Source organism: Nyctereutes procyonoides, unplaced genomic scaffold (assembly GCF_905146905.1).
Source record: "Nyctereutes procyonoides isolate TBG_1078 unplaced genomic scaffold, NYPRO_anot_genome, whole genome shotgun sequence".
Taxonomy (NCBI): domain Eukaryota; kingdom Metazoa; phylum Chordata; class Mammalia; order Carnivora; family Canidae; genus Nyctereutes; species Nyctereutes procyonoides.
Window position 1 is genome coordinate 11831715 of NW_026575052.1, and position 22630 is coordinate 11854344.

A 22630-nucleotide genomic window follows, 5' to 3' on the forward strand; every position below is an offset into this window, starting at 1 on the left:
CCTACAAGATAAGCAGTGTGTGGAGGAGGCCAGTGGAGAAGGTCCAGCCCAACAGGGAGAAGGTCCAAAAGCGGAAATGGAGTCCTGGCAGAAAGAATGTGATTCACTCCAAAAGGTGACTGAGAGTATCCAGGCTGTAATAGAGGGCAGGCTGAGAGGAAAGAGAAGATTCTGTACTGGGAAGGAACCATGAATTTCTGGCCCTAGGCCACCTAAGATGTGTTACCCAGAGCTTTCCTCCCTTTTCTGAGAAGCCACTCCTGCATTATATAAAGTTTGCATTTTAGATATTTATCTTTATGACAGACAAGCAGAGTTAGGGGAGGATATGCTTCTGAACAACTAGAATACTAGATACTCCAAAATGGTACACTGAAGCTTGGTGCCCTTCATTCATGGCTTAGGCCCCATACAGTACCTCTTGCATTGGGCAGAGATCTGAGCAGTGAGGTGGCGTATTTCAGCAGAGAAGAGAGTCTCCAACCCTGTTGGTGAGATTAATGACAGATTAGCAAAAAAGAAGACCTGGAAATGGTTCAGAGAATATCTGAGGTCTCAAAGGACAAGAAACTGGGCCTGTTCAGGTTCTTTCCCTAGACCGTCAGTGTGACCAAAACTATAAATAATAGCATCCATCACAGCCCTGGATAGGGCAGACTGCATTAAACTGAATTTTTAGTTATGCCCTTTACAAGAACCAGAATGTACACTGGTTATATATAAAGTTTATTCCACTGGCCCACACTTATCAGGATGGGTTCCCCTCTTCCCCCAAGTAGTGGTCATAGATCCACACTGCATTCCTCTTTAAACCTCTTTGTGAGTAAAGCACAGAATTGTGAAGCTATTTAACTAGGATAGGGAGTCTGGTTTATATTTATGTAAGTAGAGCTAAATTGTCTTCACTCTGGTTTCACTACTGATTGGCTATAACCAATGGGGCTAATAGCCAGACCACAGATCCTCCTGTAGTTACTTGCCCTCTGACCTCACTGCCAGCCTGTTTTTATAGCCTTCCTTGGTAACTTTGCTTTCAGATTGTGGAGAAGCAACAGCAGAAGATGGATCAGCTGCATTTACAAGTACAGGTGAGCTGGTGTCCTTGTGACATGATGGGCAGGACTTGATGGAATCTCTGGAATTCAACTCTTTATTCTGTATCATGCAGTTTGCTAGTGTTAGGAGTATAGCAAGAATGAGACCCAATCAGTGCTTTTAGCCTACAGTCTTTTTGGGAAGGAGTGTCAGCACAGTATTGTGAGAGCGATATCCATGTTACTTTGGGGGAACAGAGGCAGGGCAGGGGAGGCTAAGGAAGGGTTTCTGGAGGTCATGAGCCTGGAAGGAGGAAGAAGAGTTAGGCAAAGAAGAGCTGGATAGTTTGGTTTTGGAATTCCAGATAGAAGGAATAGCACTGGTAGGAACATGGAGGCATGAAACAACAGAGTTTCCACATAGAGCTGCAAGCAATTTGGTATTGTTAAAATAAGGTGGTGACTAGAAACTGGGCTATGGAAGTGCTTCATCCAATTAAGTTTGCTTTTATTCTTTCAATAGGTGATGGGAATCTACTATAAAGACTTATATTTCAGAGAGAGAAAGAGCATGCACATGCAAGCAAGGGGAGGGGCAGAGGGAGAGAAAGAAGCTGAAGCAGACTCCTCGCTGAGTGTGGAGACCTATTTGGGGCTCAATCCCAGGACCCTGAGATCATGACCTGAGCTGAAATCAAGAGTCAGATGCTTAACTGACAGTGACTCAGGCACCCCATGGGAATCTACTATAGAATTTAATTTGGGTGTTATGTAGTTAGGTTTGCAATTTTGGCTGGAGTGTGGAAAGAAGATTGGCACTTCGAGAAGGGTGAGGCTGGAGGCTGGTGGAGTATTGCAGAAATTCTCGTGAGAGATGATGAAGGAACCTGGCATGAGGCAGCATAGCAAGATGTGAGGGAACAGATTTAAGTAAATTTTAGGAGGTAAAATTGAGAAGAATCGGTGATTGACAAGATGTAGGGGGTTAAAGAATAAGGAAAAATTAAAGACGACTCCTGGTGTCTATTTTGGGCCAGAGTAGGGGGGGTGTCCTTAATGGGTTCTCCAAGAAATCCTAGGCAAAGCAGGTTCACTCAGGTTCTCTTTGGGCTCCAAAAGAGATTTTCACGTCAGAACAAGTGAAAGGCACTCATTCTGAGAAGAGCTCAAAGCTGCCATTCTGCCTTTGCCATCATGTGGGTCAGGCTATGCTGTCTGGTTCCCCTATTTCAAGTCCTGTTAGGATAGTCAAGCCTAGTGAGTGTTTATACCCATTTAAATCCCAGATTCTTAGTACAGTTTTTAATAGATCTCAGATACACTCCCCGAGACCCTCAGGTTCCGCAAAAGTTGAAAAAGCTCAACATTTAAGTGGTACATTTACCCATGATGAAACTCCTTAGGCAAATTAAAGTATCAGGTGAATTTGCTGGAATCAGGTAGATTCTAAATGGTCGCCTTGGATATTTCATGGTGATAAGATGTTCTCCTTTGGCAGTTAAATTTTTTTTATTAATATAAAATGGGGAAATTCAGAAAATGTTTAAATATTTTATTCAAATAAGTTTCAAACTTGGGATAGGGGATTGGAATCAATAGAATAAGAGGCAAAACAGCAAGTGTAAATACCTCCTTCTTCCTGACCATCCCTATACACACACACACTCTCTTTCTCTCTCTTTCTTCTTTCTTTCCTCCCTCCCCGCATCTGTCTCTCTTTCTTTCTCTCTCCCCCTCCCTTGCTCCGTCCTTCCTAAGTAGATTAGGTACCTGTGGGAACACCCTCCTACCTTTTATCTCTGTCAGAAGCATTTACTACTATACAGTATTCTCAAGGGCTTTGGGTATGAGCTTCTCAAAGACCGGTATTTGGTATTCTCAGTATCCTCAGTTTGTGTCACAGTAAGTGCTCAATAAATACTGAGTTCAACTGAATGGACATTCCTTACCCTTAAGAAAGTTACAGAGTGGGGGGTTTACGTACACAGCCAACAAATGTACTCATGAACCATGACAGAGGTATAAGTAGCAGGGCAAGAGTACAATTAATAGGATCTGATTGGGCAGCCTGGTGGCTTGGCAGTTGGGCATCTGCCTTCTGCCCAGGCTGAAGTCCCGGGATTGAGTCCCGCATCAGGCTCCCTGCATGGAGCCTGCTCTTCTCCCTCTGCCTGTGTCTCTGCCTCTCTCTGTGTGTGTGTGTGTGTGTGCGTGTCTCATGAATAAATAAATACATCTTTAAAAAAAATAGGATCTGATTTTCAGATTGAGGAAGGCTCAGGTGGGCCTTGAAGGTTTCCTAGGTGACAGGCAGAGCAGAAGAGTAGCTTGGGCAGAGGGGAAGGAGAGTGAGCAACTGCATTGGACCTAGAGCCTTTGGGAATGAAGGCTGTTCAGTCATTATGTGTGGCTGGAGTGGAGGCTGTGTGGAAGGTAAAAAGAAATATGGCTAGAAAAGTAGGTAAGGGCCAAACTGGCCTGGAATGCCCTGCTGAAAAGCTGGCCTCTAGTTGGTTCATGGTCAGTGACTTACAGGAGAGTTTCAAAGGGAGGTAGCAGATCAGGGCTGTTCTAAGGTAATCTCTTAGCAGTGTGGGGGTGGGGTGGGGCTTTACTGTTTAGTGCAGGCCAGAGATGATATGGTCTGAACCAAATTTGTTACTCTACATGTGTAATCCTACCCCTCCTTGCCGTGGGATTCAGAGCCTAGAGCAAGAAGTGGCTCAAGAAGAAGGAATAAGCCAGGCCCTAAAAGAGGAGGCCCAACGGAGGGAGACAGCTCTGCAGCAGCTGCGCACAGCCGTGAAAGAGGTGAGCAGCTGGGCCTCTCTAGCCTCCACAAACCTGAGTTCTCTGAGAAACCTCCCCATCCCTGCTTCCACAGGAGCCCTCATGTTTGAGAGGTCCCTGCTGAGCTTTTTTGGTGGAAGAATGAGAAGAGACATTGCATCATCCTATATATTAAAGACCCTAAGCCCATCTTAGAGTGGCCATAATTACCCAGGAATACCTTTTGGATGTGAGAAGTCCATTTCTGTCCCTTTGTCTTCTGATAGCCACAGGTTTGTGGGGTTGGGGAGGAAGGGTCCAAGAAGACCTAGAACTTGGTGGTCCTCATGGGTAAACAGAGCTGTCAGCAAGGGGTGAGCAAGTTCACTGACCTAGGAACCAGTCTCTCAGAGCTAGGATTGTACATGGCTCAGTGTTGTGGGTGAAGGACTGGGACTAGAGGAAGTACTCTATTCAGTGTCTTTAAAACGGAATAGAGGTAGGGAGGGGAGAATGAGTTAAGCTGTTCAGGGAAGGAAACAGACATACATGAATGTCTGTTCTTCAGTGACAGTTCTTTTAAAACTTTTTGTAGAGAAGCCTGAGTCCACTGAGGTGAAGGTGTGAAAAGGCAGGCAGGACACATTCTAACACTGTGTTCTCCAGGTTCCTAGTTTCTCCTGCCCTCCACCCAGTGGCTGCTAGCTGTATTGTTGTATTTCTTGCCCTCTATTCCTCTGACACACACTGATCAGTCTGGCTGGTGGCCACTTTTGTCAGGGTGACAGGAAGAGATTGAAACCAGTGTCTCCTCAGATTTCACAGTTCACGTTAAGCCTTCTCTAATAGCCTGGTTAACAGAGTTGGCTGAGGGACTGGCTTCAGATAGAGTTCCGAGGGGCAGGAGTATCTTCTCTGGTTCCTTAACAGAAACCTGGAGGCTGATGACTCAGAGTCTGTTGGGGAGTGGTTTCCTCTCCAATGCTACGGGCCTGACCCACCTGCAGGAGAATTTAGGCCCAATACTGGGAGTGTTTGGGGGGTGTGTGCTAGGCCTGTTGGTAGGGGTGAGGAGGGGAGGGATATCACCTGTGACTCATATCCACACACATGTAAGATACTCTGCCCTTCCCTGGGCCTGGGTTAATGTGTTTGCCCATCTATCTACTCAGCTTTCAGTGCAGAACCAAGACCTGATTGAGAAGAATCTGACACTCCAGGAACACCTGCGCCAGGCCCAACCAGGGTCTCCATCTTCAGACACAGCCCAGCTGGCATTTGAGCTGCACCAGGAGTTGGCCAGTTGCCTTCAAGATCTGCAGGCTGTCTGTAGCATTGTGACCCAGAGGGCCCAGGGCCATGATCCCAATCTCTCCCTGCTCCTAGGCATTCACTGTGAGTCCTTAGGCCAGTCCGGTACCCAGGAGAGTGGCTTTCATTCTCCTGTCACCCCCACCCAGCTTTCCCATCCTTAGGGTAATATGTGAATAAGGCTTTGTAGGCTTGGTCACTGTTCCCTGGAAGTTCCTGTGTTTTGTAAAGTAGATGGTAAATCTTTTTTTGGAAACAGGCATCTTTATGGGTACCTGAATACAGGACAAACAGAAAATGGCCCTAAGGCAGCAAGTTTTCAGCCCACTATCCCAATCTACCTTTTTTTTTTATTATTATTTACAGAGAGGCAGAGACATAGGCAGAGGGAGAAGCAGGCTCCATTCAGGAAGCCTGATGTGGGACTCAATCCCGGGATTCCAGGATCATGCCCTGGGCCGAAAGCAGATGCTCAACTGCTGAGCCAACCCCCGCCCCCAATCTACCTTTCTAAAAGCATGCTATGTCCTGAGATGCCTGGGTAGCTCATTCGGTTAAGCATCTGACTCTTGATTTTGGCTCAGGTCTTGATCTCAGTCAGGGTCATGAGTTCAAGCTCTGCATTGTTTAAAACAAAAAAACCCCAACGTGCCGTTTCCTAAGATCATGGGCCTCAAAGTAATATTTATCCACACTGCCCCGTCCACATGAAAGCATCTCGTAACTGACTCACTAACATTCTCTTGAAATGCTCTCCTACTCAGCTGCGCAGCACCCGGGGACTCAGCTGGATTTGCAGAAGCCGGATGTGATCAAGAGGAAACTAGAAGAGGTTCAACAGCTGCGCCGTGACATCGAGGACTTAAGGACCACCATGTCAGACAGATATGCCCAGGATATGGGAGAAAACTGTGTCACACAGTGAGGAATGCTGGGGATGGCACAGGTTTTGTTCCCCCAGGGAAGATATGGTCTGCTGAGAGCCCAGTCTGGCAGGTCCTGCCCTGACAATCTCTTGCCTCCTGTCTGCTGCTATTCCCAGAGAGAAGGGGTGAGGGGGTAAAAATCTGGATCTGGGGCCAAGGGCTGATTAAGGAACTGTGCCTGCCTTGCCCCACACTGGCTTTGCCTTGTTGGATTGCATTTGTCCTGTCATCCTGATTTACCCTTTGGGGGTGAGTTATTAATTAACTTTTGCAGGTTGACTGATAAGTCCTCACAGAGTGTTCCCAGCCCCAGGCTGATGTCAAGGGTAAACAGGCTGCTCAGTTCCCTTTTCCATCTTCTAGGATGGATCCACATTCATTCCCACTTCATAGCTTGATCCTGCTGATGCCCAGAGTTCAGTAGAAGGGCCTTGAAAAGCTGAGTACCAGTCACAACGGCCATATGAGAATGCTCAGGCTAGTAAGCCAACCTGGGATCTGAGCTGACTTTCTGGGTATTCTTAGGCCTGGTCTCACTGCTGCTTCCTCAGGGTGATCTGTTTATTAGCAAAGTACCCACTAGAATTGGCCTAAGGACTATGGCCAGCCCTCCTTCATCTGTGCTGTCATGTCATTTTACAGGATGCCCTACTCTCCAGCTGCATCTGTCCCTTGGGGTCCCCTGTCCCTTGGGGTCCTGGCCATGTGTTTAGCACAGCTCTCCTCTCTTTGGTTCTCCGGCCAGTCAGGTAGTCTCTTGTAAACTCTTTATGGTTCTGGGTTTGGGCAGGATTTTCCCCTAGAATACCACAGAGTAACTGTCAAGTTCCCCACCTCATTCTGGGGCTAGGGTGGGTGACCAGCCCTGATTTGTGCCTCTCGTTTGGGGACAGGATCCTTTCCCTTTCTTGCTTTGGGGCTTCTTGAGAGTTCAGAGTACCCACTATAATTTGGCTCTTAAGGTATAGCTTTCTGTATTTGCTGGGTTTTGTTTGGGGCCCCTGGACCCTGTGCTTTCTGATTTCTCTTGCCTCATTTAGGGAGCATCTCACAACACAATTGTTTGTATCTGGTGGTTGGACTAGCCACAGGCCGCCTCTAGATCTGGAACCAGGCCAAGCCAGGGGTTTGTAAGGGTAAGAGGAACCGTGAGCAATTCAGGGGCCAGCTCTGTGAGTTTGTTGCTAAGCTTTGAGCTGTCAGAGAAACATCTTGAACCTCAATCTTGGGTCTGAATGAGACTCCTTAAGTGTTTTTACAATTTTGTGTCTTATTTATGGAATGATGTATCCCTTCCATTCAGAGCAGCCCCACCCAGCCATCCTCTCAGCCTCTGGGCTCGTTCCTGCCTCCTAAAAGCAGAGCTGTCTGGTTGGTCTCCACCCTGTGTTGGGAGCCCAGCCACCATGCTCACGGGTATTTTTCCTCAAAGTTTATAAGCAGTTATTTATATGAATCCTTGTTATGTCAACTGGTTTGTATTGCCTATTTTGATTATAAAATAAAATATTTAACAAATTCCTCAGTTTTCCATCACCATCCCTTACTCCACCCTTCATTTTGGCTTGTTGGAGCCAAAGCCTGGGTGGTTAGCCAAGTTCCCCAGATGGCAGCAAGGAGGGACCTTTGGCAGGTCCGGCCTGTCTGTATTTCTATCACTTCCGCTCCTCTGTTCTCTGTGGGGACAAATAAGATCTCTTCCCACACCACTTTCTATTGGGTAAGGCTGCCCTGAGTCATTGAGCAAGTCTCATTGAAAAGCGTTTCAGTAATCCTCTGAGAGGAAGTTGGCTGCTTCAAGGTTGCTGTGAGGAAGTGGCTGCAACCAGGCAGGGCACGTTTACCTCAGGGAGCTAGAGTTTGTCTTCCTGGGCTGCTATTGGACCTGGACCTGGGGGGAACTTGTGAGGGGAGTCCTGTCCAACCTCAGACAGCCAAGCCTCCAAATTTGGGCTGGTTGTTAGAGCTTGCTCTCTCTGAGCCTTGTAGATTTTTTTGGGGGGGGAGCAGGAGTGGCAGTAGAATGCCATCGGGGGTTGAGGCTGAGCTAGGGCCACCTAAGACTAGCTGTGGATCTTTTACAAGGCGGGGGGGGGGGGGGGCAGGTCCTCAGAACTCCTGGCAAGCCTCTGCCTCCACCCTTTCTAGAGCCTAGTAGCTGCTTACCTCGGCTTCCATCTGGTGCCTTGAGGGTGTGGCCCTGTCTCTGGCCACCAACTTACCTTGTCTAAACCTGCCTGAGTGGAGAGGAACTTTTGGGGAAGTCTCCCAGCAGGGGCTGACCCTGCTTTGGTATGCCATGGGGTTAGCCATGTGTCCGTGTCATCCCAGGGACTGTGGGAAGGGGTCCCTTGGACCGAGGTTTCCTAGCCAAGGAACTGTAGGTTTCAAAACAGCCCAAACCTTCAAAGCTCCGAGCTGCCGAGCTATGCTGCACTGTTGCGGCACCAGGGGTGGGTAGCTGGGTGCAGCAAACCTGGGGGTGCTGAGGAGAGGGCCCCTGGCAAACCCTCACCCCTGCCTTCCCTGGCCTTTCTGGCCATCGGGGCCCCTTCCCCAGCCTCACTCTGAGCCCTAGATCAGGGAAAGACCGAAGGGGCGGCGTTGCGCGGCACCCCGGGGTCCTCGGCACGCCCGGCTGCTGAGGGGGGAGGGGAGGGAGACCGCGGCGCGCGGGGCGGGGTCGCGCAGGCTCCTCCCCAGCCGCACGCCTGCCCGCGCCGCCCATTGGTCCCGAGAGCGGTGACTCGCGGGCTGAGCAGGAAGGAAACCGCTCCCGAGCGCGGCGGCGTCGTCTCCAGGCCGTGCAGCTGCCGCTACCGCCGTCCGTCCGCCTGTCGGCCCGCTCGCCCACCCGCAGCATGAGTGGCCTGCGCGTCTACAGCACGTCGGTCACCGGCTCCCGCGAGGTGAGTGCTCGCCCGGGGAGAGAGCTGGGGGAGAGCGCTGGCGGCGGTGGCCCTGCTACGGCCCGGCGCCCGAGACCCGCCCCCAGGGTGAGGGCGGGTGGGGGGGCGGCGAGGGGCTCGGCCTCTCGGGTCAGGTCCCGAGGTGGGCTCCGAGGCTCGGACCCCTCCGTGGGGCACTCTGGATCCTAGGCAGCCCCAACACGAGCTGCCCACGCCCATCCCGTCACTCACACTCAGCAACCTCAGTGCCACCCCGATCACGTCCTGATGGTGCCCTTCCTCTCCTCCACTTTTTTCCTGGGCCGGGGTGGCCCCTTACCAGCCTCCACACAAGCCTGCCCTGCTTTCCCCTCGCTGATCTCCTGCTTCTCCCCACCCAGAACTTTATCCCACTTCCCTTTTTCATTCTGATTGCGTCCCTAAGGTGGTCCTGCTTTCATCGGGCACCACCGCAAGCCTGACTCATCCTCCTCACTCTCTGGTGGCCAGAACCCCATCCCAGGGTGTGGAGGGGGACAAAAACTATTGCCCACAGCCCCTTTCTTTCTGCCCAGGGTCCCCCCATAAATCCTCCAGCCTACTCACTAATCCCTGCCCGCCCTCTACCCCCAGATCAAGTCCCAGCAGAGCGAGGTGACCCGCATCCTGGATGGGAAGCGCATCCAGTACCAGCTAGTGGACATCTCCCAGGACAACGCCCTGCGGGATGAGATGCGAGCCTTGGCGGGCAACCCCAAGGCCACCCCACCCCAGATTGTCAACGGGGACCAGTACTGTGGGGTATGGGCCCTGGGAGTTGGGAGCGGGGAAGTGTAGGACTTCTCCTGGGCCAGAAGTCAGAGACCTGAGCTAGAACACCAGCATACAGGTGACTGTCTCTCCCCTCCCCTCCCCTAGGACTATGAGCTCTTCGTGGAGGCTGTGGAACAAAACACACTGCAGGAGTTCCTGAAATTGGCCTGAGCCCACTGGGCTCCATCACCACATCCCCCAGCCACCGCCCGGCCATGAAGGACCTTATAACTCCTTGTTGTTCCTAGCCTTCTGACCTTGGAACCTCTCCCCTCAACCCAAGCCCCTTCTCCTCCTCTCTCCTCCATTCAAAGGCGACATTCCTTACCCACTAGTCTCAGAAATTGTCTTAAGCAACAGCCCAAGTGCTGGCTGTCCTCAGCCAGGCCCTGAGGCTGCCACCCTGCCTAGCACTGGCTGATGGGCACCTTTGTTGGTTCCATTAACCAGGGCTCTGCCAAAGGCCCCGCATTCCCCGTCCTGGGAACACCCTAGAGACAATTAAATGTCCCATTCCACTGACACTGTGTCTGTCTGATGTGACCTGGGCCCTAGCTCTGAGCAAGGCTGGTAGATGGGATTGTGCTGAGGCTGTGCTGTGGGCAGGTTGGTTGAACGGCCTCCTGTGTGGCACCTCTGTGTGCGTTTGTGCACATATGTGGGTGTATGTCTGGCATATGCATAACTGTGTAGGACCTGCGTTTCTGGAAACAGTGGGTAGGTCACCTCCTGATTCACATGCATGTGATAGTGTCCGGACACGCCCAGTTTGGGGAGTATAGCACATCTGTATGCTTGTCAGTAATGTAACCATGCCATGTGGCCACCTGCCTGTGTTCCAGCTGACTGGCTAAGTGTGGGTGTGTCATGGAAGTGGGTTCACATCTGCAGTTCTACCCCTTTCAAGACAGTGGCTTTGTGCACAGTGTTGGGGAAGTGTCCCCATGTGCTTGTGGTTCTGTGCATATGTGTGCACAGGGATCTGCTAGTGGCACACTTGCACATGAGGCTCTTTTATATCAGCTGAGACTGAGCTGGAGCCTGCCTTCCCTCCACTGGATCTGCTTAGCCCATGTGGGGAGAAAGAGGAAACTAGAGGACAAAGACCCAGAAGCCAGGCCCGCCAGCTGGGGCTCAAGTTACAAAGGGGGCAGGTCGGCACCGCCCCCTCCCAGGCCCAGCTGGGCTGCCCCGTTGAGAGAGCCTCACAGAGCAGCCTGTGTGGGAGCGGGCGCTTTATTTGGAGCTGGGGCTGGGTCCTGGGTCAGGCAGTGGGGCCCGGCTCGCCCGAAGCAGCAGCGCTGCACTGGGCACCAGGCCTGCTGCCTGCAGTGTGGCCGTGTCGTCGTGGTAGACCGTGGGTGGGAATGTACTGAAGATCTCGAAGGTGGTGGCATCCACAGCCCTGGAGACCCAGCAGAATGGATCAGGCTGGGTCCTGGGGCCAGAGAACCCCCTATAGCTGCCAGCCCCACCTCTTGCCCACCTGGCCTGTGCAAGCAGGGTGCGCACATCACCAACAGTGTCCTCAGGCCGCATCATCAGCAGGAAGGCCTGCTCACCATTCTCAGACTTGATGCGCAGCATGGAGAGCAGGCGTCCTGGTGACTCTGGGGACTCCTGGTTCCTGTGGGCCTAGAGGCCATCAGTGCCCCCCGGTGGCCCAACCCCAAGGTCCTCACCTCTTCACTAGTCAGTCCCTCACCTCTCACGCTCAGCAGCCAAGGCTGGTGTCTCTACCACAATTTCCTGGATCCGGGCAGGCAGTGGGCAGCAGTTCTGGAAGGCATCAATGAAAGGGAACAGAGCCCTGGGCCTTGCCAGAGTCACACCCTTCCCCCAACCCTTCTCCCTGACCAGGGATGGATGAGACCAGTGAGCCAGAGGGGGATGAAATGGAAGGGAAGCTTTGGGAGGCAGCCTCAATGTTCCCTTAAGAAGCCTTGAGGTCCCTCAGGGGAGGAGGGGAGACAGAACCCTGCACAATGACTGGGCTGGAGGCCTAACCTAGCATGGGTCAGGGAAGGCTTCTCAGGGGAAATGACACCTGAGCTGTGACTAAGGACAAGTCCAGAGAAATGGAATGGGGGCAGGGAAAGAATCCCTGGTCAGGGAAAACTTCTCTGTGGGATGATACATCTGAGAAAGTATTAGCAGTTCATGTGGCTGAAGCTGACAGGTGGACTGGAAGAGAAAAGGTTGGATATGGGAAGAGGACCAACACGGGATGGTGGGCCTTGAGTGCCAGGATAAGAGCTTGGCCTTACCCAAGAACCACTGGAGGGTTTCAACCGGGAAGGCCCAGATGCGGTTTAGGTTTAACAGAAGCACAGAGACTGCTGGGGGAGGGCAGCTGGCAAGGCAGGAGTGGAGGTGGCAGGCTAGTGAGAGGCCGCTGCAAGTGTCTGAGAGCCACTCCGGAACCTAGTCCAGATAGTGGGCAGAAGGAATGGGGAGAAGAGACGGGTTCGGGAGAGGTGCTGGAGATGGACAGGTCAGGCAGGACTTGGCCATGTGGGGTGAAGGAGGCAGAGCGGTGGGAAACAGGTTGGGTCCCTTCCGCAGGTGGAGATGGGGGAGGAGCAGCAGGATGGGGAGTGAGAAGGGCAGATGCAGGAAGGGGGATCCAGGACTGAACTGGATGTTCCGGTCTGGACCTCGACGAGGTCACCCAGGCCTTGGACTCAACTCCTGGCCTAGACTCTGACTTTTCCTCTCTTGCAGCCACAATGCTGCCAACTCAGCCCCTCACTGGGTGCCACCCGAGCCCGCCCCAGATTGTTTTCAGGAGATAGTGGAACTGCTCTGAGAGCCTCCTTTCTCCATCTAGGCCCTCCTCAGCAGCCCCTGAGCCTGAGTCTCCAGACTAGCCACTGCTCTGGTAGGTTGGGTCAGGGAGCCCAAGAAGTCTGGGGGAGCTAGAGCTGGCCTTACCTGCAGGGTGTCCCGGATGGGTCCCCGGATGTCAACCACCTCACCTTGCCGGATCACAAACTTGGGGAGCCTGTTCAGAAACTTCTCAGCAGTCATCCTGGAGCCTGCAGGGAGTGCATTGGGAGCCTGAGCCTGGGGAGGGACTGCGAGGGATGGCTGATGGTGGAGGAAGCCACCCAGAGCTGGTCCTGCCCAGTGCCCCCACCCCCTGGCTCAGCCTCAGGGCCAGGTTCACCTGAGTGCTCCATCCTGTCCAGGGGCTTGTGCATCCTCTGTCGACCCACCACACGGCCCTCACCTGGGAATGGGTCCAGCCCATTCTCTGGGTAAACCTGATTGCGCAGATCACTCACCTGGCAGGAAGGAAAGGCAACAGTGGGGGCCTAGACCTGTAGCCCTGGGCTCCACCCCACACTTGCCCAGAGGCCTCCCCAGCCCCCCCACCCCACTGTCCCAGGAATAGGCTCAAGGGATAATCTGATGCAACCCCCATTTTTCAGGTAAACTGAGGCCCCCAAGAGAGCGAGAGAGCTGCAGTTCATGCTACTGTCACCCACCTGGGCGCAGCTCCTACAGGCACTCCTCACTGCGCCAGCTGGAGCCGCTGTACTAACATCCTCCCCAGAGAGCCCCTCTCAGGACCCAGCCAGGAATCAAGGGGCCAGGGTGTGAGGAGAGGGCAAAGACTTATTTTGGCGTGAACTGCCTCAAACACCCCCAATCATGACTCACATGGTTTTCAAGCCCAGGTGGTGGTGGTGCACACCCCCTCATGTCCCCTTGCTGTGGAATGACGCACCACACTGCGGGCTGCTGCTGGTGAGTTAACATCATGACACCCTGCCACAGCACCCCATCTCACCCCCACCCACCCCTGCCAGGAGGGGGCCAGCTCACGCCAAGTCCTCTAATCCCAACATTTGCCCCCCACAGTGCCGCCTTCCACAAAAGCAGATGGCCTCAGGAGCTTCTAGGCCAAGCCAGGCCACTTTTGCACAGAACCTCGGGAACCCAAGGCTGTCAAGGTGTCCTGGATGCTGGGTGGGGCAGTGCCCCTGCAAGGCTGAAGACTGTGCCTCCAGGGTGCCAGCAGGGGGCACCCCCTGCCGCTTAGCCACTGGCTGCGGCCCTCACTAAGGAAGTGACTGAGGTCACCTGGAGCCTCCCTCCTAGGCCCTTCTCAGCCTAGCTTCAGGCTCACCCTCTTCTGGGAAGTCAACAGACCAGGGTTCCCTTGGGGGGTGGGGGTAGTGGCTTCCCACTTCAAACTGGGTGATGTCCAAGGAAGCAGTTTATCCCCAACCCCTCCAAAATCCTCACACTGCTTCTGAGGAGCAGCCCATCACCTTGAAGGGGACTCCATCAGGGTACAGGCGCTGGAGCTCTGAGGGGAAGAAGCCATCCAGTATGTCTCGGAGGCAGCGCTGTGGCAGGGATTGGAAGAGTGAGGCAGGGCTGGACCTGTGCAGTGCCTTCTGCTCTGCTTTCTGTCTGGATGGCAGGCTCTGGGCCCTGGGTCTAACCAATGGATCATATTCTGGACATTTCCAGGGTTCCGGGACTTGGGCTGGGGGGCCGTGCTCTGCAAGTTGCATGTGGGCTTGGGTACCTATGGAGGGTTGGTGGAGCTGCACCCCCCGCACCCCCCCATCTCCAGCTAATGGTGAGAGAGGGTGGGGCAAGGCCACCAGAGTGGCCTGTCTCCCCTCCCCACCACTCCTACCTGTGTGGAGGGGTCATGGAAGGGCCGGAAGGGCCCATCGAACATCATGAGGCCATTCCGATAGAGCTTCAGTGGGATGGGCTCAAGGACACGGAGCCGTGCACCACCGGGCATTGGTGTCACCTGGGTGTCACCGTCTACCACCAGCTCACTGAGATCCTTCAGGCTGGCCAGCAGCCTGTCAAAGTCCACCTCGGGGGGTGCCAATGAGTCCCCTGGCAAAGAGGATAAACACCCATGAGCCTTTCTTCATGGCAGCTGTGTGCTCCAGCAGCTCTGACTGCCATGGCCCCTGGCACGCTAAGCAGCGGCCTCTGCATCTCTGTAAGTGGCCGCCCGGTGGGGATGGGGGACAGTTACTGCTACATAATAGCTCTCTTTTACGGAATACTCACCTTGTGCTGGGGGCTTAATAACTATTGTGCCACTCTCTTCATACCAACTCCTGTGCTGTAGGGGCTGTCATCACCCCCATTCTTCAGATGAGGAAACCACAGGTTAGAGGAGGTTAAAGGCTGCCTAGGGATGCACAGAGGAAGGAGCAGGAGCAGGATTTGATCCCAGCTCTGCCTGTGTCAGCAGCTGAAAAAGCACAGCCCAGAGCTCCCACCTCTGGATTATCTGCCTGGATTCAAATCCTAGCTCTTTGGCTTCCACCTTTGTGACCTTGGTCAAATCATGTAATGCTCTGCACTGCAGCCTCCTCTCCTGCAAGGGTCTGGGAAGGTAGACCACGAGAGAGCCAGCTCGGAGCAAGCACTCTGTCCTGTGGGTTACTGTTGCCAACTCTACCTTGCACAGATGGACCTTGGGCCAACCCAGAGGCTATGACGCAGGAGTCATTTATCTCCATTTTACACATGAGGAAACAGGTCCTCAGAGATGAAAAATGACTTGCCCCAGGTCACTTGGCAAATTAGAGGAGGGGCTGACTCTAGAGTCTGCTTTTCCCACCCATCTGCACCATCCGGAGGGGGAGGTTGGGGTAGGCACACAAGGTTGTTGGGGTGGATGTCAGGACAGCTGCTGGACAGATCTGCGGCAGACCTCGGCTTGTGCAACTATTTCTGGGTCACGCACCCCTTTGAGAAGCTAACACGCTTTGGCCTCCTCTTCTGAAAAGTATTGCACACACAGGTGTGCCTAAGCTTCAGGGGGTGGTGGGGACAGCCACAACAGATGCTAGAATAGAACAGCTGGAGAGCAGGTGGATGCTGGAGGGGTACAGGCTGGGGGCCCTTGGTCAGTCCTGGAAGGGATCTGGCTCCCAAGTAAGTTGTCCACCAGGGTGTAACCCTACAAAACCTCCTGTTTTCACCAGGACAGCCAGGCTGCAGCAGGATGTGGGTCAGGACTCTGGAGGCCCAATTCCTTTCCTCAGAGTGGTGCACCGGCTCTGGAGGTGTGGTGGCTGTGCTGAGGAAGTACAGATGTGGTGGCTTTGTTTCCTGTTGCCTTGTGGCTGCTCAAGGCCTCAGCTGGACTCCCCCATCCCCCTAGATCTGCTAGGTTGTAGGGACTGCACCTGCCCCCACCTCCTCATGGGGTCCCCTTAAGTTCCTGAGATACCCAAGAAAAACTCACAGAACATCCCTGGGCATCCCTGGTATGAGTCGGAACAATATCAAGCCACTATTCTCCTTTAACAAAGAACTACATTCAGAAGGCACTGGTAAACCTAAAGATAACAACAGAAAAGCTCATCTCGTTGAACTCCTGCCCCTATCCCTGTGTTCTTCCAGATAGGGAAAGAGGCCTAGAAAAGTCAGAGGGTTGGGCCCATGTAGCCCACGCCAAGCAGAGCCAGGACCACTCAGATATGGTGACTGCCAATCCAGCTGCATCCTGGGGCCAAGGCTTTTTCAGGGAGTTGATGGACATGGGGTGGTGGGCAGTGGAGGGGGCAGGTGGCAGCCCAGGGGAGGATGCCAAGAAGCGGCTAGAAGGAAAAGAGTCTGCTGAGAAAGTCAGCCCCAGAGGCTCTCAGCTAGTGGGCCTAGGGCATGGAGACGTCAAGGTGGGGTGCGGTGGGCACGTGTCGGGTGCAGCCGCCTGCAGCGAGCCAAGAGGTCCAGGAGATAGAGCCGCAGCTCCGGGCAAACCAGGCCTGAGACTAAGGAAGCCCGGCGCTGCCACCACCTAGCAGGGAGTGCACAACAGAAGCCTGGCCTGTCGCCAGGTCACATGGGGTGAGCCAGGTCAGAGGTCTACTGAGGCATTTCCTCTCTGAGCTGCAGCTCTCCCTCCCTGGAGTGGGAGAGAATAGGAACCTTTATCCCACCCAACAAGATCCAGCAGGGGGACTGACTGTAAGGACGACTCCGGGAGTGTCCACTTCGTGCCCAGCACCTAGAGGCAGGTATTACCACTCCCGTTTTAGAAACGAGGAAACCAGCCCTTATAAGGTGACGTGCTACTGGTCATGCAGCTTTTGGGGCCCAGGGGACTCTAAGACTCTAGTCTCTGTGACCATGCAGGCTGCCTGTCAGTGCTGGTTCTTTGGACACTGCTCCTGAGGTCCCTTTCTAAGGAGGGGTGTGGTGTAGAGAGATCATCTCTGAGGCCTCATCCAACTTTGAGCGCCCATGATTTTATTAAAAAGGGGACTTAGGGGGATCCCTGGGTGGCTCAGCAGTTTAGCGCCGCCTTCAGCCCAGGGCATGATCCTGGAGTCCCGGGATGGAGTCCCCCCATCAGGCTCCAGGCATGGAGCCTGCTTCTCCCTCTGCCTGTCTCTGCCCCTCTCTCTCTCTCATGAACAAAATTAAAATAAATATATAAATAAAGGGGGAGTTAGGGAGGCATGGTGATCAAGACAGTGCTCCTTGGCCCAAAGCCCAAGACCCTGGGAACCCAGGTTCCCTGGCCTCCCCTCAACCTGTTCCCCCATTCCTCTCTGGAGCCATACTGCCAGGGCTACAGCTTCCAGGCTGTGTGGTCCTAGACAAGTGGACCAACCTCTCTGGGCTTTGGCTTCCTCTTCTATAAAATAAGGACAATAAAAGTCCCCACTTCATAGGTGGCTGTGAGGCTCAGAGGAGGTGCCTGGCAGGTGGTGGCTGCTGTCACCCACATCCCACCCTCTTGCTCACCACTGGCTCACCACCTCCTCTGAGACGCCTTGCCAGGAGCCCCTCCCTGCCCGGAGCCTAAGCCTCCTGAGCTCCTGGAGCCTTGGGCCCACTCCGGAGCTTGGCACTTATCACAGGCTGTTGTCCTTTGGTTTGTTCGTCTTTCCAACCACAGCGGGCACTCCATGAATGCAAGTAGAGCATCCTGGGCCTGGCCCAGAGTGGGTGCTCCGAAGCATGAACTGGATCCATCCCTCCATCCTACCAGCATGTCCGGAGTGGCCAAGCTCTGCTAGGCCCTGAGAATCATGGCTATGCCCACACCCGGCATCCTGCCCTCCTCAAGCTCATACTTGAGTGAAGGAGACAGGGTGACAGCAGTGACCATGGCAGGTGATAAGTAGGACCACTGCGGAGGCTGCAGAGCCCAGAGGAGGGCCAGACCCTGCCCTCCCAGCCGGTGAGTGGTAGGCCTGCTCTGGGCTGGTTCCTCACACCTGCTGCTGTGAATACTAAGGCGCACCCTACAACCGCTAAGCCGGTCCCCACTACCTCACCAAAGGCTGAACAGGAAACAGACCCGCTATCTCCACACCCCTGCAGGTGTGGCCCCGCTCTAGGGATCTGCATTCCCTCTGCTCCTCAGAGGAAAGAGAACAGGCCCTAAGAGTCTCACCACTGCCAGGGTCACGACTAATTCTCAGGCCCCTGTGGTTGAGCATCGTGCCACCCACCCCCACCTCATCCTGTGCAGATGACTGTCCCAGGGCACCTGATGGTCCAGGCCTGGGCACCCAGGCACTCCCACCAAGCCTTGGCCCACAGCCGAGCACTGTGTCCCATGCTGGACACTCCGTGGCCTGACGGGGGCTAAGCGGCCGGGGCTCACGGGCCTCGTTCATCCACCACCAGCAGCCTGAGAGAACCTCCACGTGCACTACAGCATTCGGTGCCCCCAGTGGCCTGGGCATCAGCAGGCTGTCTCCTCATTTCACAGATGAGGACACGGACTCTGAGAGGTGAAGCATTCACCACACAAGCCCCTGGCTCCTCAGCCGGAGCTGTCCACACAGTCACTCCAGTGCAGAGCCCCTTCCCACAGGCGGGGTGGTGCAGCGCTGGGCTGCAGGTACTCCCAGCGGGTTCTCCATGGGATTGGGTTTCAGCTAAGCTTCAAAAGAGAGGATAAAAGGGGGCAAGGCACTTGGGGGGACAAAGTAAAGGCTCGAGGGGATACTGCGAGTGGGGAGGACACTAGCCTGCCTGGGGTCTAGGCTGGGGACACACAGGAGCCCCAGGGACAAGATCTGGAGTCAATATGGCTTCCTGAGCAGAGGAGGGAAGAGGCTCCCACCCAGATGCTGGAGACTGGGGCTTGGGGGAGGGATGCTAGGGGGTAGGCAGAGGCTGGCAGAGGGAGAGAGGTAGAGGGAGGGCAAGAACTTGGTGAGGCGGGGCATGAGGAGCTGCAGAGGGGACAGGGATGAGGAGGAGGAAGCATTCATAAGAGACATGGAAAGGGGAGGAAGAGCTCAGAGAAGATGGGGGTTTAGTGGGGGGGGAGGGGATAGGGATGGGGGATGGGAGCTCAGAGAACAAGGAAGAAGGAACAAGGAGTTCAGAGGGAACAGGGATGAGGAGGAGGGAGCTCAGAGGGGATGGGGAGGAGGAGGAAGAGTTTGCAGGAAATAGGGAAGGGGAAGAGGAGCTCAGAGGAGATGGAGATGAGTGACAGTGGGGAGCTCAGAGGGGATAGTGAAGAGGGAGCGAGGAGCTCTCAGCCCTGAGGCTCAGCACCTGACAATGGCTTGTGACTAAGCAGGACTGTCCCTTTCAAGTCTCCGCATGCCCTGAAGCACCAGGTATTCTATTTAATGCTCAATATACTGGTGGGGAGAGCAGGGAGTGGTGAATGGTCCAGCCTGGGGCCAGGTCCTTGCAATGCTTCCCCTGTGCTGGGTCCCCTTCACAGGCCAGTGGACCCTCTTCCCCAAAGCAAGAGTCCTGGCACTAGACTGGTTAGCACCATACAGATGCCCTGGCCCATCCTCCCCTGCTGCCTGAGGCCTGTGGGAAGTGGTATCCAACAGAGGGAGAGACAGAGAAATGAGCCAGAGTATCAGGGCCAGCAAGGGGCCCCCTCTGTGCACCTGAGGGCCCCTAGGGCAGAAGCAGCCTGGTGCCTGGGGACAAAGCAGTGGGGGAAGAGAAGCCTAGAGAGGTTGGGGGTGGGAGTGGGAGGAAGAAAAGCTGCTGGAAATGAAAAACATGTTCATCTGGCAGAAGGGCTAAATTGGGGCATCTGGGTGGCTCAGTGGTTGAGGGCTGCCTTCAGCTCAGGTTGTGATTCCAGGGTCCTGGGATCAAGTCCCGCATCAGGCTCCCCAGCCTGCTTCTCCCTCTGCCTGTGTCTCTGCCTCTCTCTCTGTGTCTCTCTCATGAATAAATAAAATATTTAAAAAAAAAAAAAAAGCTAAATTGAGGACCCCTCCTTGTTTAAGAACCAGAGAGCAAAAGGAGGAGGATGCACAGAGGGAGCGTATGGCTGGGTGGTTTTCACAAGTGCTTTAGCTTTGAAGCACTCAGCTTCAGAGCCAGCTTATTCTGAGCACAAACAACACAGACCTGAGAGGGCTGCTCTGTTTTTGGCAGGGACTGGGTAGGACAGGAGTCCACAGAGCCAGGTCCAGAACCAGCTATCTGGTCTGACCCCCAAAGGTGCTGGAAGGCCCCCCACTGGCCAGGAGGAAGGCTGCCCTTCAGCTGGCAGGGGCATGTGGGGGACCAGGGTGCGGTGTTGGCAGGCCTCTGGCCCTAGACCCCAGGAACGTTCTTAGGGCATCTGGCAGTCACCTTTCAGAGCTCTACCTCTCACCCAGGAGGGGCTGTCCCAGGCGTCCGTTTCCTCCTGTCTGCTCCCTAATGCACAATCACCAAGGCCACAGATTCCACCGCCTATATCTGCCCTGCCCCTCCTCGCCGTGCCTGCCAGGATCACTCTTCCACCAGACACCAGCTCATCTCCTGCCTGGATGACTGTAACCACCTCCTAAATGGGCTCTCGGCCTCAGGTCTTGCCCCCTTCACTCAACGGTCTCCAGACTTCTTAGGGGCCTTGGTTTCCCATCTATAAAATGGAACAACCCCTGGCCCATGTTAAGGCTATTTATGAAAATGCTTTGAAAGCTGCAAGTGTTGTACAAATGTGAAGTGATGTTCTCAGAACAAGCAGTGAGGGAGCTGTCCCCTGAGACTTCAGAGGATCTGCTCAAAGCTCAGACCTGAATGGGAGAGAGGACTCTTCATGTTTTGAAATTTATGGAATCAAGACCGTGTTATCATTCTCCAACTACTCCCCTCGGGAACCATGCTCATGCCCGCTCCCAGGAGGCTGCCGCTGCCACCTGACCATGGAAAACAAGAAAAGCCCTATTTGTTGGTAGGCCTTGCACAATGACGGGCAAGGTTGGTGCTAGGTGCTCTGCATCCACCCCACTGACTCCTTCCAACTCCGCAGGGAAGAGCACACCCTCACTTACTGATGGGGAACTGGGAGCTCAGAGAACAGAAGCCACGAGCCCAAGTCACACCTGGAACAGGTGGTGGAATGGAGATGAGAATCCAGGTGTGACTGGCTCCAGAGCCTAGAAAAGCACCTTCTGGGCAATCACCTTCGTTCTTTGAAGAGAATGGGCTGGGCTTGCAGAAATGGCCAGTTCTATGGCCCCATGTCTGGGGGGTGCATTTCTCTGGACATGAGCATCAAGTTAAGAGTAAAGAATGGTGGCATCCTAGAGAACCGGGGTGATTTCAACGGCCCGGCTACAAGCAAGGCTGAAAAAGGAACGCGAAGAGGGGACTGAGCCTGGCACCGCGGGCAGCTTCCAAAGCAGAGGACTCAGTTTTTAACAACTTTGGGGCAGACGACACCATGTAAACTCTGGAGCCTGAGACAAATGAGGTCTTCTTCCATTTATCTCTGGGTCTCTGGAGCCCTTGAGAGAGGAGCAAGCAGAGGGCCCGAGGCAGCTTCGGTGGTCAGTGACGGAGCCTGAGGCCTTTCCTCCCTGCTCCTGGGTCAGGGGTGAATGAGATGGGCTCTGCACAGCTGCTGGGCCAAAGGAGGGTGCTGGGGAACTCCTTTCGTAGGAGGGGTCGGGGGCGGACCCCCTACTCTACCTGGTTTCCACAACTTCTTGGCTGTCATCCAGTCCCTCTTGCCATCCTCTGAGTCTGACTGGTCCTCTGAGTCCTCGTCGTCAGCGGGCTCGCCCACCCACTGCAGCCCGTAGTCCCCGAGGAACCGCTGTACGGAGAGAAGGGCCAGGTATGGGGGGGGGGGGTGCGGGCAGCCAGTCCCAGCCTCAGGCTCAGCTCGTCAGATCGCAGAGCCAGCTGGGCGCAGGGATGGGCGCAGGGGTCTTGGCTGCTTCCCGCCCGACCCTGGGAAGCCTATTCGCCCCCCCCGGAGCCACAGGCTCTTCCCTGCCCCATAAGCTTGGGAGGACTCAGTTAAGAGAATTCACATGGAGGTTAAAGCAGGGTGTCTGGCGCCGTGGGACCCACCGCAGGCGGCCCTGATGGCAGCGGGGACCCCGTGGGTGGCCTGAGTGGAGGAGGGGCAGGGACAGGGCAGGGCCTCCCATGCCCTCTGCCGCAGGCCGACTTCTGACTCGTCTACACTTCCTGTGGCTGCTTCTGCAGCTCCCTGCTCTCCTAACCCCCTCAGCAGCCCTAGCGGCCTCCCGGGGCCAACCCTTCAACATGGACCACCCCGCGCCCTTTCGTGCTCCCGGCGTCCACGCTTGCGGGTCTCCCAGGCCTCTCAAGACGGACTCCTTCCCCTGGGGCACGGCTGCGCGGCCCCGGCCCCGGCCCCAGCCCCAGCCCTCCAGATCTCCGGTCTGTCAGCCACACCCCTGCCCCAGCGTCGCCGCCCCGACAACTCCAACTGCGCTTCCACCCGCCTCGCCGTCCACACCTCTGGGACCTCTCCACGGTCTCCCATCCTCGAGGACAATCCAGCCCCGCACGACGGACGGACGAGCCCCCCGATGGTCCTCGCGCCTCGCCCTCTCCCTCTGGCCCTCCAGGCCCGAGCCCACCAAAGTCTGCGCAGCAGGACGCGGAGCAGGACGCGGAGCAGGACGCGGAGCCCGGC

The 22630-nt window shown here is 54.9% G+C and overlaps 3 protein-coding genes across 5 annotated transcripts in view; 2 read left to right on the forward strand and 1 right to left on the reverse strand.

Annotated features, from left to right (window-relative positions):
• Window positions 1–7560, forward strand: part of CEP85 (centrosomal protein 85) — a 33478-nt gene extending 25918 nt beyond the window's left edge. For both annotated transcript variants that reach the window (XM_055331845.1, XM_055331846.1), the window contains 5 exons: window positions 1–115; window positions 1038–1088; window positions 3738–3845; window positions 4976–5198; window positions 5879–7560. In XM_055331845.1, the coding sequence (XP_055187820.1) occupies window positions 1–115; window positions 1038–1088; window positions 3738–3845; window positions 4976–5198; window positions 5879–6039 (658 nt within the window). In that variant the 3' untranslated portion in view covers window positions 6040–7560. The remainder of the gene's footprint in view (window positions 116–1037; window positions 1089–3737; window positions 3846–4975; window positions 5199–5878) is intronic.
• Window positions 7561–8786: 1226 nt separating this feature from the next.
• On the forward strand, window positions 8787–10263 carry SH3BGRL3 (SH3 domain binding glutamate rich protein like 3). Its single transcript, XM_055331849.1, has 3 exons — window positions 8787–8949; window positions 9562–9729; window positions 9847–10263. The coding sequence occupies exons 1-3, from the start codon at window positions 8902–8904 to the stop codon at window positions 9910–9912; spliced, it is 282 nt and encodes a 93-aa protein (XP_055187824.1). The 5' UTR covers window positions 8787–8901; the 3' UTR covers window positions 9913–10263.
• A 698-nt stretch (window positions 10264–10961) lies between these two features.
• UBXN11 (UBX domain protein 11) overlaps window positions 10962–22630 on the reverse strand; it is a 33380-nt gene continuing 21711 nt past the window's right edge. For both annotated transcript variants that reach the window (XM_055331848.1, XM_055331847.1), the window contains 8 exons: window positions 21649–21775; window positions 14399–14613; window positions 14022–14099; window positions 12911–13028; window positions 12676–12779; window positions 11447–11520; window positions 11228–11368; window positions 10962–11146 (listed from right to left, as the gene is read on the reverse strand). In XM_055331848.1, coding sequence (XP_055187823.1) covers window positions 10978–11146; window positions 11228–11368; window positions 11447–11520; window positions 12676–12779; window positions 12911–13028; window positions 14022–14099; window positions 14399–14613; window positions 21649–21775 — 1026 coding nt within the window. In that variant the 3' untranslated portion in view covers window positions 10962–10977. The remainder of the gene's footprint in view (window positions 11147–11227; window positions 11369–11446; window positions 11521–12675; window positions 12780–12910; window positions 13029–14021; window positions 14100–14398; window positions 14614–21648; window positions 21776–22630) is intronic.